An 18980-nucleotide genomic window follows, 5' to 3' on the forward strand; every position below is an offset into this window, starting at 1 on the left:
ACCAATGAAACCAAAATACGGTGTTTTGAAAAGAGCAACAAAATTGACAAATCTCTGGTCAGACTGATCAAGCAAAAAAAAAGAAAGAAGACACAATTTATGGATTACAAGAATGGAAGAGAGAGCACCACTAGAGAACCTGTAGATATTTAAGGGCTGATAAAAGAACATTATAAAAATTAAGATGCCAATAAATTTGAAAATTTATATGAATGTACAATTCCTGAAAATCACAAACTATCAAAGATCACTCAAAAAAAAAAACCCAGGTAATGTCAATAGTTATTAGGGTATTTAAATTTGTAATTAAAAAAATTCCCATTAAGAGAAGTCCAGGCTCAGATGGCTGTACTGGCAAATTCTACCAATATATGAGGAGGAAATAATTCTAATTCTGTACAAACTCTTATAGAAAATAGAAGAGAATGATTCCAAACTATTTTTATGAGGCCAGTTTTTACCCTGTTACCAAAGCCAGGCAAAGAAATTACAAGAAAAAAATTTCAGACTAATATGCTTCATGAATATAGATGGGAAAATCCTCTACAAAATATTAGCAAATCAGAGCCATTAATTTATAAAAAAGTAATACTTCCTAATCAATTAAGGTTTATTCCTGGGATGCAAATTTGGATCATCATTCAAAAAACATTCAATGTAATTCACTATATCATTAGACTGAAGAAGAAAAAACACATCATCATGTCAACATGTTTGAAAAAAAAAGAGCTTTGACAAAATTCGATATCCATTAATAATAAAAAGTCTCAGCAAACCAGATATCAAAGATGTGGTGGACAGATTCCAAGGTAGCCTCCATGACCCTCACTTCCTGATGTTCCTGCTTTTGTATGATCTTCCTCAGAGTGTGATAAGAATTGTGACCTGCTTCTAATCAACGGAATATGGACTATATGATGCGATGTCACTCTCATAACTATATTATAATACTGTCTTGCTAGAAAATTAATTACTCAGCTGCTGGCCTTAAAGAAGCAAGCTGCTATGTTGTGGACTGCTTATGGAGAAGGTCAACATGGCTGGGAACTGTACAATAAATTCACTGAGCTATACATGCCTTATGTAAAATATATCTTAAAAATCCTTTACAATTAGTATACTACTTAAATTGGTTTCTGTATTGAGTAATTTTTTATTAATTCCCAAATTACTTAATGCTTTTAGTGTTAGGCATTTTTTGATGAAGTAGGACATACTCATTCATCTTTTGAAAAGTTAAACATATGGAAGGAATTCAGAGACATAGTCAAACCACAGTCTTTAAGCTTCTTAAAGATATAAATTATCATCGGATTTCTACTCCCAAAGACCTTATCATGATTCCTAAATAAGATGAGCTATTAGAATTAAAGAAATAGAAGTCAAAACAATTCATCATATGCCCTGGATTATAACTCAAGTCAAGGACTTGGTTGCAGTCTTGGTGTGAAAAGTTACTAATGCCTATTCTTTGTTGAGAAAATTGCATTCTGGTTTAAAAGTTTTGGAAAACACTTTTCACAGTTGTTTTTTTTTTTCCTTCCATACTCTTTTTAAGGTAGAAAAGTTGTTATTTTTCAAACATATCTTACTTCTTGATGTTCCACACTTTCTACTAAAGGCCTTAAATTATTTTACAAACCATTCACTGTAAAGATCTCCATCTAAACTTCTATCTCCTTCTTTTATATTCTGTTCCTAGTCTTATCTACAGACTCTTTTCATGATCCATAAAGAAACCATCCTCATTACTTACCTCTTCTTAACTGTATTGATAAAAAATCTCCCTTCACACTCCCTTTGATAAACTTCCTTCGGTCTTCTAAAAACACTCCACTCATTAAATGCTTTTCTAGTGGGCTTCAGTTTTTCCTAGTCTCCCCAACTCCATACAGACAGAAGACTCAGGCTTTTTTTTTCAAATTCTATTATCAGTTTTTGTATAATTATAATGTCAGTCTTACTCTGAGACTACTTATCTGTGTCCCATACCATTGGATTGTTTTAATCTCTCCCAAATATTGCTACTACTGTCTTTCCAGGTTTTATTTCTACTTCAATTGTTAAGTGACTTTAACATTCAGATTCATGACTTATCCAATCCATTCACTCCATGGTTTCTTGACCTATTTGATTGCACAGCACACTGTATCCCTATGACATAACATTAATTTGCCAACATTGTCACATGCTGGCTCTCATCTTCCCATGGCATTTCTCTACTAACAGACCATAAGCCACAAATACCCATTTCTTTTTTTTTTTAGATGATTTTCTTTTTCTCTTATGTTTATTTATTTATTTTGAGAGAGACAGAGAGTGCGAGTGGGGAAGGGACAAGAGAGAGGTTGAGAGAGAGAGAATCCCAAGCAGTCTCTGCAATGTCAGCACAGAGCTCAACATGGGGCTCTATCCCATGAACTCAACAGATCATGACCTGAGCTGAAATCAGGAGTCTGATGCTTAACTGACTGAACCACCCAGGCATTCCCACAAATACTCCATTTCTGATCACAGCATCTTTACCATCCAAGTCTTCCATTTTGTTATCCTCATAGAATTGTCTTTTTGCTCTTCCTGGTACACAAATACTCTCCTTATCTGGTCATACTTAATTCATTTTCCAGTCTGAACTACATGATCAACTATTTTCATGCACCTATCAATTTATTAACCTCTTGCACTCTCGTGAACTTTCATCGCATCCTTAGTGTTAATTTTCCATCATGATCATAACTAATAACTGTTTCCTTAGTTTCAGTGCTCTTTCATGGAATGTTGCCTGAAAGGCACAGGAAAATGATGACATAGTCTGCTTCAAAGTAATGCCATCTTGTGCCGATTAGGCCTTCATCATTATTCAGCAAAGCTTTTAATCATCTTTTGTTAAACTATTCTGATTTCATTATTTTCCCCCATCATTCTGTTAAATTGAATTTTAAATGCATGATTTAAAACTCATTTGTTATGTGAATTTCCTTTATATGTGTACATTATTATCCAATGGAGGCATTAATATAAATAAAATGTAATCATTCATACTCACTTAGAAATGGGATTGACACTGGCTTCAATAATTGTTAAACACTTACAACATTTAATGTTTTCTGGAAATTCTTGTACACCTAAAATGTAAACAAAGAAATAAATAAATAAAGAGGAACATGAAAATGTCCCAGCAAAAATTCTTCCAACTATAGTTCTAATATTAAGAATAATTAACTAAAATTATGAGTTAACATATAGTACAGATATAGTACAAATATACCATTAGGATAATCATTTAAATAAGTATAACAATGTAATAATATGTTAGTGTCCTATAATATATACATACATTTAAAAAATAAAATTTAAATGTTAAATAATATTTTAGCACAATGATACTTGGAAATTGGTTATAAATTGAAGACAATTGTATGCTCAGCATAAGATAGATCTTGAGTTTTTACTAATTTAAAGCAATAAAAATAACTAGGTATTTGATTATTAAGTGCTACTACTGTAGTAAGGGGATATCAGCAGATATAAGGAAACCTTGGCTTCTTTTATAAGATGGGAAGATTGAACATGTGAAAGATACATAGGGATGTATCACAAAACCAATAGATATTCCCAAACTAATGTGGGTCTCTAATAAATTTTATGCAATTCTTCTTGTTGGCTGCACAGAATGTAGTTCTACATCTGCCTGAAAGGGTGAAAAGGTGAACAACTCTTCATCGGGTCCTCTCTCCAGTCTCTGAGGCAGCCAGCCTAGCTCATCACCCTATCACTCTTAGAGAACTGCTCATCTGCTGTCAAAGTTGTGCTGTGGGTTATGTAACAGAAAAACAGGTCTTTCTACAAAACTGAAACTCAGTAAGCCACAAACCTAATCCATAAATGTGAGGGTCAAAGAAATAAAAGATGTGGAGGATATTTCAGTTGATACAAATGAATCAAATATAGTAGGTTATACAAGAGATAGAAGAGAGGGCAGCAATATGAAGCTATTCCTATATGTCTACAGTACTACCTGCTCTAAATTTTTGAAATTATTAAGGGGGTAATATTCCTATAAAGTACTAGACCTGCTCAGTATTTCATGTTTGACAAGAGGATAAGGAACATTTTGTGGCAGGATTTTGTTGAACTTTTTAATGATGGACAGTCAAGAAAGAAAACCACCACCTTCCAAGATTCCATTGACCTAGACCACCATGTCCACAGAACCTTGAAGCCCAGTGAAGCAGCAGGAGGACAGTCAAACCAAGACAGGTCATTTATCCACTGCAAAATAAGGGTACAAAAGAGGGTATGGAGACATTTCTCATGCTTTTTCTCCCTATGTGAAAGTTCATCAGAAACTATGCTGTCCTAAAGTTATTGCTTAAGTATTTTTACTTCTTAGTTAAGAACCCAAGGAAGTGTAGGAGCTCTGTTACATACAAATTGAATGAGAAAAGCCAATTCTCTTTTTTGGAAAGGCCATAACATCTAGAGCCACCCTCATTAACTAGACCTGAATAAAATGGCAAAGAAATCAATATGTCAATCCTTGAGATGTCCTCAATATTTCCCCTATAGTATTTATATTTCCTTTGGATATCTGCAACCAACAGGTGGGTAAGGCTTCCTTTATGACTTTAGCTTTTTTGTTCAGCAACCAGTTGGGGCTCATTGCATACTGGTATACCTGATGCCTTATCTCTACACGTGCCTGCCTTCTTAATTATGTGTAAACCAAGACATAGAAGCAGAAGCAAATTAAAAAATAATTTTAAAGAAAAGATTGTATCTCTTTATCTTCTACTGAAAATGTAATTCCCTTTTGTGGTGAAAATACTACTAAATTATTTGTTTAAAAACATATTATGTTGTTTGTAGTTCAAACTGAAACTTATTCAGAGCTGAGTCTATTGGATTAAGATGGAATCCCAACTTCATCACTTACTGGTTGGGTAACCCATTTAAATGTTCAATGTCTACTATGAAAAATGCTGATTATATGAATGGTTTCAAATACAGTTGTGGTGAGGATAGAGAGATAAAGCAGCAAAGCAATTGGCACAAGGTGCTGCATAAATGTTACCTATAATGATTAGAAATACAGAGAAGGGGCCACGATGATGGAACAGCATGGAAATTTTTTTTGAGTCTCTCATCCCTGAAATACAGCCAGATCAACACTAAACCATCCTGCCCACCTAGAAAACTGATTTGAGGCTTAACACAACAATCTGCACAACCAGAATCACAGAACTCAGCAGGTATGTGGCACGGAGAGGTGAACTGAGGGAGAAAGCTGCAGAGGGCAAGGAGCTGTTTTTGCTTGCAGAGAGAGGACGGACACAGGTGGGGAAAGAGTATGGAAAGCATCCCCCTTGCCCAAAAGCAGCTGCACAGAAAAGAAAGAGTACATGAGGGACTGAAAGAAAAAAAGGGAGAAAGAAGAAAGGAGAGGGTTTAAGTTCCATGAAGACTCTAAACAGGGGGAGCGTGGAGTCTGAAACTCCACAGCTTGATACCTGATGGAGCTATGGTGGTAAGAGCAAATCCCCAGGAGAAGAGAGTGAGGTCCAAGGGGTCCAATGGCCACCCCAGTAAGCTAAGGAGCACCATCTAGTGGAGAATGGAGCCTTTACACTAAGCCCCGCACACGGGGCCAACCAGGCTCTTCAGGAACAACACAAGTCTCTCCACCTGCTTAGTTTATGGACTATAAAGTGCTTCATAGTTTGACTTCTAGGGGAAAAGGATGTAATTTCAATTGCACTTCAATCTATTTTCTGGTCCATCTATTCAGGTGTTTTTTTTCCTTTTCTTATTCTTAAATACAGAAAGAGAAAAAATTTATTTTTATTCTCCAATTCTATTACAAATATTCTTCGTTAATTTTTTCTACTATATTTCTTACTTTTTTGTAAACTTCTAAAATTCTATTTTTTTCTTCCATCATTTTATTTTATTCTATTTCATTGTATTAACTTTTTCAAATTTTCAAACATTTTCCTCTTTTTTCCTTCCCCCCCCCCCTTTCTTATTTTTCCCTTTTTTCTCTAATCTATCAAGCTCCTTCCAACAATCAGACCAGGACAACCTAGGATCTAGCATCCTTTGTTTGATTTTTTTGTGTTGTTTTTAAGTTTTTATTTTTAATTTTTTTTTTACCATGTTAATTCCTTTTCTTCCAAAAATGATGAAACGAAGGAATTCACCCGAAAAAAAAAAAAAAAAAACAGGAAGAAATGTCAGCCAGGGACTTAATCAACACAGACACAAGCAAGATGTCTGAACCAGAATTTAGAATCATGATAGTAAGTATCCTAGCTACAGATGCAAACAGATTAGAATCACTGTCTGTGGAGATAAAAACTAGTGAGGATGAAATAAAAAATGTTATAACTGAGCTGCAATCTCAAATAGATGCCACAGCAGCAAGGATGGATGAGGCAGAGCAGTGAATCAATGGTATAGAGGACAGACTTATAGAGAACAATGAAGCAGAAAAAAAGAGAGAGACTAAGGCAAAAGAGCACGATTTAAAAATTAGAGAAATCAGGGACTCATTAAGGAACAGCATCAGAATCATAGGGGGCCCAGAAGATGAAGAGAGAGAAAAAGGGGTAGAAGGAGTATGTGATCAAATCATAGTGGAAAACTTTCCTAACCTTGGGAAAGATACAGACATGAAAATCCAGGAAGTACAGAAGACTCCCATTAGATTCAACAAAAACTCACCATCAACAAGGCATATCATAGTCAAATTCACAAAATATTCAGGCAAGGAAAGAATCATGAAAGCAGCAAGGGAAAAAAGTCCTTAACCCACAAGGGAAGACAGATAAGGTTTGCCGCAGACCTGTCCACAGAAACTTGGCAGGCCAGAAAGGAGTGGCAGGATATATTCAATGTGCTGAATCAGAAAAATATGCAGCCAAGAATTCTTTATCCAGCACACTGTCACTTAAAATAGAAAGAGAGATAAAAAGTTTCCCAGACAAACAAAAATTAAAGGAGTTTGTGACCACTAAGCCAGCCCTGCCAGAAATTTTAAGCGGGACTCTCTGAGGGGAGAAAAGATGGGGAAAACAAAGACCAAAAACAACAAAGACTAGAAATGATCAGAGAACACCACCAGAAACTCCAACTCTATGGGCAACATAATGGCAATAAATTCATATCTTATAGTATTCATTCTAAACATCAATAGGCTAAATGCTCCAATTAAAAGACATAGGGTAACAGAATGGGTAATAAAACAAGATCCATTTAAATGATGTTTACAACAAACCCACTTTAGACCTAAAGACACCTTCAGATTGAAAGTAAGGGGATGGAGAACCATCATGCTAACAGTCACCAAAAGAAAGCCAGAGTAGCCATACTTATATCAGATAATTTATACTTTAAAATAAAGACCATAACAAGAGATGAAGAAGGACATTATATAATAATTAAGGGGTCTATCCACCAAAAAGATCTAACAATTGTAAACATTTATGCTCCAAATGTGGAACACCCAAATATATAAATCAGTGAATCACAAACATAAAGGAACTCATTGGTAATGATACCATAATACTAAGGGACTTCAACACTTCACTTACAGCAATAGACAGATCATCTAACACAAAATCAAGAAGGAAACAATGGCTTTGAATGACACACTGAACCTGATGGACTTAACAGATATATGCAGAACATTTCATCCTAAAGCAGTGGAATATACATTCTTCTCCAGTGCACATGGAATGTTCTCAAGAATAGATCACATACTGGGACACAAATCCGCCCTCAACAAGTACAAAAAGATCAAGATCATACCATACATATTTTCAGACCATAACACTTTGTAACTCGAAATCAACCACAAGAAAAAATGTGGAAAGATAACAAATATTTGGATGAATGGATAAAAAGGATGTGGTGTATATATATATATACAATGGAGTATTACTCAACAATCAAAAAGAATGAAACCTTGCCATTTGCAACTATGTGGATGGAACTGGAGGGTATGATGCTAAGCAAAATTAGTCAGTCAGAGGAAGACAAACATCATATGACTTCACTCATATGAGGACTTTAAGATACAAAACAGGTGAGCAAAAGGGAAGGGAAGCAAAAGTCATATAAAAACAGGTAGGGGGACAAAATATAACAGACTCTTAAATACAGAGAACGAACAAAGGGTTACTTGGAGAGGTTGTGGGAGGGGGGATGGGCTAAATGGGTAAAGGGCATTAAGGAATCTACTCCTGAAATCATTGTTTCACCTTTTGCTAACTAAAAAAATAAATTATTAAAAAAAAAGGGAAATACAGTTGACCCCTGACCAACATGTGTTTGAACTACATGGGTCCATTTAAACATGGATTCTTTCTTGATAAATACATGCAGTACTATAAATGCAGTCTCTCTTCTCTATGAATTTCTTAACATTTTCTTTTCTCTAGTTTATGTGATTGTAAGAATATAGTATTTAATACATTTGTATGTGTTGATTGGCTGTGTGTAATTGATAAGGCTTCTGGTCAATAGTATGCTATTAATAGTTCAGTTTTGGGAGAGTAAAAAGTTTTATGTGGATTTTCAACTGTGTAGGAATTGGTGCCCAACCCCTGTATTGTTCAAGGGTCAACAGTAAATGGAAGAAGACTATGTCAGTCAACAAAGGAACCAAATATCAAAATGGGCTGGCTTGAGGTAACACATTTGTAAAATTTATCCACCTAAGAGAACACAACCAATAAATAGGAATTAGTGTGCTGAAGGATCCCTATAGCTAATCAATATAGTATCTGAGATAAATGTTCAAAGGTTTCCAGGGGGAACTTTACCATATATACTAATACATGGGCCCTAGAGTTTAAGTTCTAGAGCATAATTTTAACTTATAGTTTAACCTAAACATGAAGAGGTCGTTTATCAAAGAGTTAAAAGTACAGGTTGGAATCGTAACTGTGCTGTCATATCTCAGTGCTGTCACTTAACTAGATATTATTTTATATAATATTTGAGCATCACTTATTCATTTTTTGTCTAATTCAAAGAGTTGATCTGAGTATTAGATAGTAGGAAGGTAAAGAAATTAGTATGGCACTAGATATAATTCATATATTAATAAGAATTAAGGTAACTTACTCTTCTCTATACCACTGTGTAAAATAATTTATCTTAATAGTCTTATGGGGAAGATATATTAAGCAATATTATTTGCATTTTATGGATGACAAACCATACATTCACAAAGATTCGGTGACTTATTTAAATACTAATGGGTGTTTACAGATGAGAATGTATAAGGTAGGATTTAATTCAATTTTGTAACACTATATCTTTTATCCTTTTTACTTCATTATGTTATTTCTTATTAAAATTACATTTGATTTGATTATAGAATCCACATCTTCATCAACCAGTCTTTGAAACTGATCTGTATGGTCCTCTGAAACACAGTGTTTTCAATTTATAAGAAAGGTGATATTTGTTTTACATAGATATATGGTAGATATATAGATAGACAGATAGATAGATAGATAGATAGATAGATACACACACACACACACACACACACACACATTTTCTATCATGAACTTTGTTTAGATTTTCAAATGTATTCATCCTGAAGTAGAGGGATACATATCCTGTACTTCAACAACACATATACTTCAATCATATTAATTTGTGATTACTATAGGAAGTGGGCTCAAACATTTGTAGGCCATTACAATTCAAGTTCTACTCCCTGTTTTTCAGCTGAGATAACACATAAACTTTCTAACACAGGCCCATAAGGAACTCTCTTCTAAGGCCATGAAGAGTTCACTTTTGGGAATCCCTGGAGATTCAGGCTCATTATGTTTAGAATAGATTCAAACCTAGGCTGAAATGCCATATGTTCACTTCAATAACTATATCACAAAACCTATTTTGAATATGTTCATAGAAATACCATCAAATGAAAAATTAGATTTCTGCATTCTGAATTTAAAACAGAAATAAATGTTTAATGTAATGGAATGGTCAAAATTGCATTAACAGAATATTAATACCTTGAAGTAGAAAAGATATGATTGACTATTTTATCTGATTAATTGTGGGGTTTTGTTTTGTTTTGTTTTTCCCTTCCTTTAAAAAAAATGGGTTCAAAAATTTCCTGCTCAACTTTCAAAATTATTCAGGAACTTATGCCCTTTGTGGGTTATTCATTCTTGTCCTTTTTCCTGCTGCTTCTATCTCAGTCATTCTTCCAGAGGGTGTGCAGAAGAAGGGAAAGGGGGGGATTCTGAAATCAATCAAATATGGATCTTTCCTGTGTAGCATGATAGAAAATTAAAAGTCATTAAGTTTAGTATATATCTGGTTAATTGCTTTTATTTGGAGTATCTTATCTATAACTAATGCAGACATCTAAGTCTTGATAATGATCTTAAACCTATAAGTAATATAGTTTTCAGATTTATTTAATTATAAAAAAGATTATTGGTGTCAAAATAAAAATCAAAACTCAAGTGTTTTTAAAATCTTGGGTTAGGCTTTAAGTAGGTTTTAAGTTGGCAATAAAGTATGAAAGCAAATGTTTTTCCCCTGCAATAGATAAGTTTAGAGTCTAAATGTAGCAAACAATTTTGTCATTCTCACACATAGAGCCTAACAAGAATAAGAGCAACATTGATCCTTATGATCATAAATGAAAGGCAAACCTGAGTGTAAGACATTTACATAACATATAAACTGTTTTTAAATCTTACTTTCTGAATATATTTATTTAATGTGTTATAATTTTTACCTGTCCTCATCCACTCTCTCACCTAAATCTTCAGTCTAAATATCATCCATAAAAATACATTTATATTCAATGATCTACATTATAATTTATTTAGCTATTTTAGGACATGTAGCTCTCCTTAATACCTAGCATTTTAGATTATATAATGTCTGAAATGAAATGATACTCAAAAAATAATAAGACATGGTACTTGCTTATAAGTTGAAGATTCACTGATTTGCCATCTTATTGTATATTTGATATTCTCTGATATTTGAGTTGTTAACTATAATAATAAGGTCCCTGAGAGAAATGGGTCATTTCATATATTAGACAAATATTTGAATACTTATTCTGTTAAGAACTGTACTAAATATTGGGGATATAGGAGCTCCTGGGTGGCTCAGTTGGTTAAGCATCCGACTTCGGCTCAGGTCATGATCTCACAGTTCGTGAGTTCAAGCCCTGCGTCGGACTCTGTGCCGACAGCTCAGTGCCTGGAGCCTGCTTCAGAATCTGTGTCTCCCTCTCTCTCTTCCCCTCCCCCACTCATTTGCCCTCTCTCTCGCTCTCTCTCTCTCAAAAATAAACATTAAAAAAATATTGGGGATATAGCATGAAAAAGAAGGACACATTCTCTTCATTTGTGGAGCTTATATATTCTATCAGAGAAATTTGTATAATAAAACAAAGATAATTAATAGAAATATAAATGTATAAAATTATATAGTATCTTAGCAATGAGAAATGTTATGGGAAAAGATAATTAGAGCAGAATAAAAAGGATCAGAAATACCTGGGAATGTCCAAGTTAACCAGGGTGATTAGGGTAAGCCTCACTGATTGGTAAGATGGCATTTGAGCAAGGACTTGAAACTGAGAGAGATAGAGACACATATGACTGGATGTCTGAGGGTGGAAAGTAAGAGCCTTTCAGGCACAGGGAATAAATAGTGAAAATTCTATAAGGCCTGAGTATGCCTGGTGTATTCTAGAAATAGCAAGGATTCCAGAGTGGTTAAAACACAGCCAGGAAGAGTAAAGTAGCAAAACATTAAGTCAGAGGGATAATAAGGTTGTGTATGTGGGTGGGCAGATGAGGGTGTCAACTCATTTGGGGCTTCTTAAGCCATTGCAAGGACTTTGGTTCTTACTCTGAATGAAATAAAGTGACATTGAAGGACATGAGTGTATTATGATCTAATTTATAATTTAAGAGGATCACTTTGGTTCCCGAGTAAGGTGGCCTTTGTAAGAGGGAGAACAACTGGAGGCTGTATAGTAAAACATGAAAAGAGTTGATGGTGGTCTACTTCTGGGTGAAAGTAGTGGAAGGAGAGAGAAATGAATGGAGCCTGAATGTATTTTGAATGTAAGACTAATAGGATTTCCTGATAGATTAGATCTGGAGTATGAAAAAAAAAAAAAAAGGGGAATCAAGGATGACTGTAGGCTTTTTTGCCTCAAGCAACTTGGATGAAGGGGTTGCCTTTAACTTAGAAAAAGCAATATGTGAAGTAGGCTTTGAAGACAAGATAAACAGTTCATTTTTTGGACATGTGTAATTTGAGACTTCTAAGAGGAGAAGTCAGGTAGTTGTTTTTTATGAATCTAGAGTTTAGGAGAGAGGTCTAGACTGTAGGTCAAAAAACTGGGGATCCATGATTACATAGATAGTATTTAACCATGAGACAAAATATGAACACCAGTGATGTGAGTGAGATAATGAAGAAAAGAGGACCAAGAACCAAACCATGAAGGACTCCAAAATGAGGATAGGGAGAAGAGGAAGAATCAACATAGGAGACTGAACAAGATCAATCTGACAGATGGGACAGATAATCAGTAAGTATTGACTTCTAAAAGCCAAATGAAGTAAACGTATCAAGTAGGAAGAAGTGATCAGTTGTTTGAAATGATGCTGATAGGTCAAGTGAAATGCTGACCAAAAACTGCCTGTAGATTTAGTAATGAAGAAATCAGGGTGATCTTGACTGGAATGATGTTGTTGGAGTAGTGGGCTTGAAGATAAGAGTGGTTTGAGAGAGGAAGAGGAACAAAATTGTAGATAGAGAATACAGACAACCCCACCTAGTGCTTTTGCTACAAGCAGGGGGAGGGGGAGTCATTCAGGAAAGAGGAGCTAAGAAGTTTTGTTTAGAATGGAAAAATAACAGCATGTGCATACACCAATTAGAGTAAACAAGCAGAAAAAAACCTTGATTATGTAGTAGAAAGTAAGGAGAATTGTTGGAGTGATATCCATGGGTAGGCAAGAGAGGCTGGTTATTCAGTGGCTTCAGAGAGGAACAGGAATAGTTCATCTGTACTAATGGGCAGGAATCAGAGAATACGAGTGCAGATGCCTGTAGATGGGTAGATATGATGGTAAGTGTCTGGGGGAAGTTATCATCCGAGAGCTTTGATTTTCTCAGTGGAGTAGAATCAGTAGCCACAAAGATAGGAGAGAAGGTATGGGAGTTTGAAGAAAGAGTAAAACAAATGAAATAATCACAAGAAGAGGAGAGGCAATGGATTAAGGAAGTAAAACGTGACTTTGGAGAAGTGTTAAGGCTGCATTTCAGATTTTCAATCATGAATTTAAAGTGATATCAGTGTGACTGAATGTTTTTTCCAGATCCTTTTAGCAATAGGTAGAGAGTTGGGTTCAACCAGGTTTGTAATTTTACTGAGCGAGCACAGTGATATAAAAGGAGGAAAGGTGTCAAGGGTATCATTTGACAAGTGACCACAGAATCCAAGCCATGCAAAGAGGGAAAAAGAAAACATATGAACAAAAAGGCAAAGCTGGAAAGATATGTTGGAATATTAACAGATTGGTGGTTCTGACAGGGCTAAATCATGTTTTGAGCTATAAGAGAAAGTCATCTGGAAAAATAGGAGGATGGAGTTAGAGAGTGAGATTCATCAGTTGACATGAATTTCTTAATATTCCTGACAGTACCTAGATCAGACCTAGGAAAACAATGAAAAGTCAGTAAGTGTTTATTAAATTGGATCTAATTATATCTTCACATCAATACCTTGAAGCAATGAACTAAAATACTTTACAAATATGGAAAGAAACTTGATTTTAGTCAGAGGGCTTAGATTGAAAGGTATCTCTTTCTATTCAAACATAAAATTGGGGTGCCTGGGTGGCTTGTTGGTTAAGTGTCCGACTTCGGCTCAGGTCGTGATCTTGTGGCTCCTGAATTTGAGCTCTATGTCTGTCTCTGTGCTGACAGCTCGGAGTCTGAAGCCTGCTTTGAGTTCTGTGTCACCCTCTCTCTCTGCAATCCCCCCACCCCCACTCATGCTATGTCTGTCTCTCTCTAAGATAAATATTTAGAAAAAAACATAAAAGACTTCCTACAAATACCAAATTTGGAATGATTTAGTGTTCTCTAATGCATTAAAATTTATGTTTATTACTGGGGTGCTTGGATGGCTCAGTCAGTTAAGCATCCGACTCTTCATTTTGGCTCAGGTCATGATCTCATGGTTTGTGAGATCGAGCCCTGCATTGGACTCTACATTAACAGTGTGGATGGAGCCTGTTTGGGATTCTCTCTCTCCCTCTCTCTGTCCTGCTCACACTTGCTCATTCTCTCTCTCCCTCTCTCTTTCTCCCTCACTCTCTCTCCCTCTCTCTCAAAATAAATGAAATAAACTTTTTTTTTTAAAAAAAGAAGACCCTCTTTAATAAATGAATTTATTTTTGTTGCTTATAATTTTTGTATGAATTAGTATGCATGATAATAGTTGTGGATAGTGCATGTTGAAAAACCTCCTTACTGAATTTCACAGATATCATCAGTCTAAATGGTTCACTATGTGATATAAGTGCCATATGCTGATAAAAGACAAAAACTTTAATATTATGTCTTGTATAAAATAAAGGAAGAAAATAAATTTAGAAAATTTTAATATTTTTACATGCTATTTTGTGATACCGATTTTTATAATTGCTATTTTGTTTTCAATTTTGAGAAGGCAGGCAGGCTATTTATATATCTATATTTATATATCTAGTAAATTGGATTAGATTTAGGAGCAGATAAAAATAGAATTTTTTGAGGACAAGTTTTAAGCACCTTGCTTTATTTCATATTTATAACAATTTTATAAAGTGGCTTATTACTCCCATTTAACTAAAGAAGAAACTGAGGCTTGCGGGGGAAGCCAGGATTTGAAACAAGGCCAACCTTATTCCAAATACTATCAAATTTTATCTATGTTAAGCTGCCTCCATCAAATCTAGGGTTTAAACTACTTTGGGGTATAAGTCTTAGCTACCCAAGATTCATAAGGTAGCATTTAGAACAAAGCACTATATATTGCATTTGTTCCATACATACTGTCTATGTCAACTACAAACAAGCTAAACTTTCTGGAACTCTGAATTTAGTGCACATTCATGATTGACTACGTAGCATTCTTACATGGTGGCATAGTAAACTGCATTTGTTGTATAATTACCTTCAGTCAAATTTCAGATGGTATCAACTTCCTGAAACTTTAAGTATAGTGCTCAAGAATAAAGTTCCTTATCTCTGAATTTAACAATTTTGCAACAAGTGCTATAAACCTAGTTCAGAATGTTTGTATTCCTTATATACCATTCAACTGACAGTTATTAGAAGGAACAAATAGGAAGGGGTGCCAGTATGAATAAATTATAACTGATAATCTGATAATAGAAGGGGTGATGGGAAAAACTACAAAATTAATAACAGAACTATTCAAGTCTATCATTCTTATCTTTCTTAGAGGCAAGCAGCTACACATATTAAAAATAAAAGTTCAATAAGACAGCCCATGATGAACTCAAATCAACCTGGAAAATTTAAATTGCATTAATGACACCAATTTAAAGAAGATAATGCAATATGAAACATCCTTGGAACAATTTCCAACCAGAATGATTAAATAAAATTAAATATTTTGATATATAGAAGGATAAATTATAATTTTATTTTGGAAAATTAGTTTGCATATAAACCCTCATTCCCCAAAGATATTTGGTAAATGAGGCAATACTCCACTGAGTAGGAAACAATGATTATAGGGAGATTTCAGAGGGAGCAATCTACTGCATGAGAAAGGAAACACATTCAGGAATTAGATTAGTAAATTTGTGAGAAACTGTATAGGCAAGTTACACCTTAAAAGAAAGAGAGAGAAAAAAACAAGAAGAATAAACAGACTGGAATGGTTTGCTTTACCTCTAACCACTCTGGTGAAGAGAATGGAGAACTCGGTAGGAAGGTAAGCAAGGATAATCAAAAAGTCTCCTGCAAGACTATGTCTATTTTAGTGGTATTATGAAGAGAAAAACCAAATGCAGGTACGCTAATGAATAATTCGAGACAGTCAGTCATGCAACTGATTCTACCTTAGGGACATGTCTGGCAAACATTTTGAGAAGTCTCTGTGACCTTGACCAACAATGAGTTGATTCACAGAGGAATAAATCTGACATAGATAAAATGAGTTAAAGAGTGATACCTGATTCCCTCTCTCCCTTTCTCTATTTCAAAAATAAGCACATTGAAAAACAAACATTCATAACAGTGAAATGAACTGCTTCATAATCTAACTTCATAGTCGATCGATGAATTCTTCCTTCATTATCAATCAACCACTTCATTGAGCATTTACTGCCTGCACATTGATGTGGCCACTGAGGATGGAGAAGGAGTGTATGGTATAGCAGTTATTGTTCTCAAGGAGTTTATACTGATGCGGGGAGGGAGTCAGAGTAGTAGAGAGAGGGCTCACATGCTTCATTATCAGTTCAATTTTTTTCTCTTACAATTTTCCAGGATTTACAAAGACACAGAAAACAGGTTAATCACTCAGCTCAGAAAAGGCTCTGCTGTTACTCAAGGAAAAGTTATCAGTTTAGGTGACAGAACAGACCTCAGAATGATGAGAAGGTGAGGGTAATTCCTTTTTAAAAAATATATATTATATTACCTGATTGTAAACTCCATACCCCATGGAGTAAATCCAGATAATACACATAAGCATTGCTTGTTGATTTTATTTCCTGACGAAGACGTCAGAAAAAGTTAAAAGTCCTGGCATCAGGCTGAGAAGGTGACAAGGACACAGGCCTGGTATTTGTTGCCATCATATTCTCTAATGGAAATACAGGGAGTCAATCCTCAGTTTATTTTAACACTGTAATCTTGCGTAGAAATGGGCTTTGTAGAAAGGAAACCTGTTTTAGAGTAAGGCAAGTGCTAGTGATTTTCAGATAAATAACACATTAAGAGTGTTGTGAGCGAGCCATTTAATAGGGCAAAATAATATGCTTTACTCTAAACAAATGGTCCAACGATTTGCCAAACACCAAAAAGCATATTTATTGTTAATTGAGAACAACTGCATGGTAACATATTCTCCCCAGCTCATAATAAAGCATCCCAAAATAGACTTCCCTAAGAATTTATATACATACTTCTTGAATCTCTTTCTCTTATGCTGAAAATTTTAAAGATTTTTATCATATAATTGGCTGCTCATTTCTTCTTTTTCTAGTGTGTTTGAGAGAAACTCACTCTCATAGAAAGTTGAGGATATTATTTGTCCTTAGTGTTTTGCATGCATTTAGGGAAAGGGTGGAATAATTGGCAAGTTAGTAAAACACATAATAATGCCTTCAACTCTGATTGCCTTTCATTTTAACTAACAATAGTGATTTTGCCCACTATGATGCTGTTCAAATCTCTTCTTGCATAGAAATGTTTTAGAGGATGAGAGAAAAATCACTTAATTGCTGCAGAATTAGGAAGGGCTTTCATGTTAATTCATTTTCATTAAAGTCGTTAAATTATAGCATCAGTCTCTCTGAAGCTATGATAAATCAACATCAGACTTAAAACTGAACCACTGCCTAATTAAACCTTATCATTCATTGTCTTGCTTTACCATATAAAACAATTTACTCCATTATGACCATGTATCAGCTCTACAAAAAGGCATAGACTATTTATTCAGAGACCACAATATCATAAAATGTGTTTATCTCTGATAAACAGGATTTTTATTTTACTACTGAATTAAGATCTAACGAATAAATAATAAAAAATCCATTGGCATGGAAAGTGATGCATTTACCCATGGATTGCTGCATGTAGTTTTGGTAACAAAAAGACTTAAGAGAGGAAGGGTGATTTAAATGCAGCATGAATGTTTATTTACTTGTCTCTCTCCCCTCTCTGTGTCTTTATATATGTATCTATCTATATCTATATCTATATCATCTATATCTATATCTATATCTAATCATCTTATGTAATTATATTATTAGTAGATCCTTAGTGTGTACTCAATAACCAGAGAATATGTATTTTTTTAACGTTTATTTATTTTTTTAAGACAGAGAGAGACAGAGTGCAAGCAGGGGGAGGGGCAGAGAGAGAGGGAGTCACAGAATCCGAAGCAGGCTCTAGGATCTGAGCTGTCAGCAAAGAGCCCGATGTAGGGCTCGAACTCACAAGCCCAACCAACTGAGCCACCCAGGCGCCCCAAATATGTATTTTTATTACAGACAAAAACAAATATTTAAAAAATTGACAATACACTTGGCCACAATGTGAAAGTCAATAACGAGAAATCAGTATCATCTAGACCATGTAGTCTGCAATATAGTTCAATAAGAATAATGTGATGACTAAAAAAGTCTCAAATATGTTAGAATACTGAAAATAACTGAGTAAATCCTAAGAAAGGAGGAGAATGACAAACATTGCTGCAGTTGGAAATAGAAAAGTAAAAATCAATGATGGAAAATAAACAAGCCAACCAATAGAGACACTAACATGCCAAAGAGTATTATTTGAAAAGTTAGTAAAGTAGAAAAACTTCTGGCAGGATGGATGATTAAAAAAAAAAAAGTAAAAGACATGGGATGCCTGGGTGGCTCAGTCAGTTAAGCATCGGACTTTGGCTCAGGTCATGATCTTGTGGTTTGTGAGTTCAGGCCCCGTTTCAGGCTCTGTGCTGACAGCTCAGAGCCTGGAGCCTGCTTTGGATTCTGTGTCTCTCCCTCTCTCTGCCCCTCCCATTCTCATGCTCTGTCTCTCTCTGTCTCTCAATAAATAAATGTATGTTTAATTTTTTTTTTAAAGTAAAAGATGTCATGAGTAAAAAGTATTAGAAATACAAAGGAATAAATGGCCACTGATACGGTAGAGATTTATGAAACACATAA

General features: G+C 34.8%; 1 protein-coding gene across 2 annotated transcripts in view; it reads right to left on the bottom strand.

The window, feature by feature from the left end:
• Positions 1 to 18980, bottom strand: part of LRRC7 (leucine rich repeat containing 7) — a 454713-nt gene that overhangs the window by 291301 nt on the left and 144432 nt on the right. For both annotated transcript variants that reach the window (XM_049617014.1, XM_049617013.1), the window contains exon 4: positions 3047 to 3125. In XM_049617014.1, coding sequence (XP_049472971.1) covers positions 3047 to 3125 — 79 coding nt within the window. The remainder of the gene's footprint in view (positions 1 to 3046; positions 3126 to 18980) is intronic.

The sequence above is a fragment of the Panthera uncia genome, assembly GCF_023721935.1.
Source record: "Panthera uncia isolate 11264 chromosome C1 unlocalized genomic scaffold, Puncia_PCG_1.0 HiC_scaffold_4, whole genome shotgun sequence".
Taxonomy (NCBI): domain Eukaryota; kingdom Metazoa; phylum Chordata; class Mammalia; order Carnivora; family Felidae; genus Panthera; species Panthera uncia.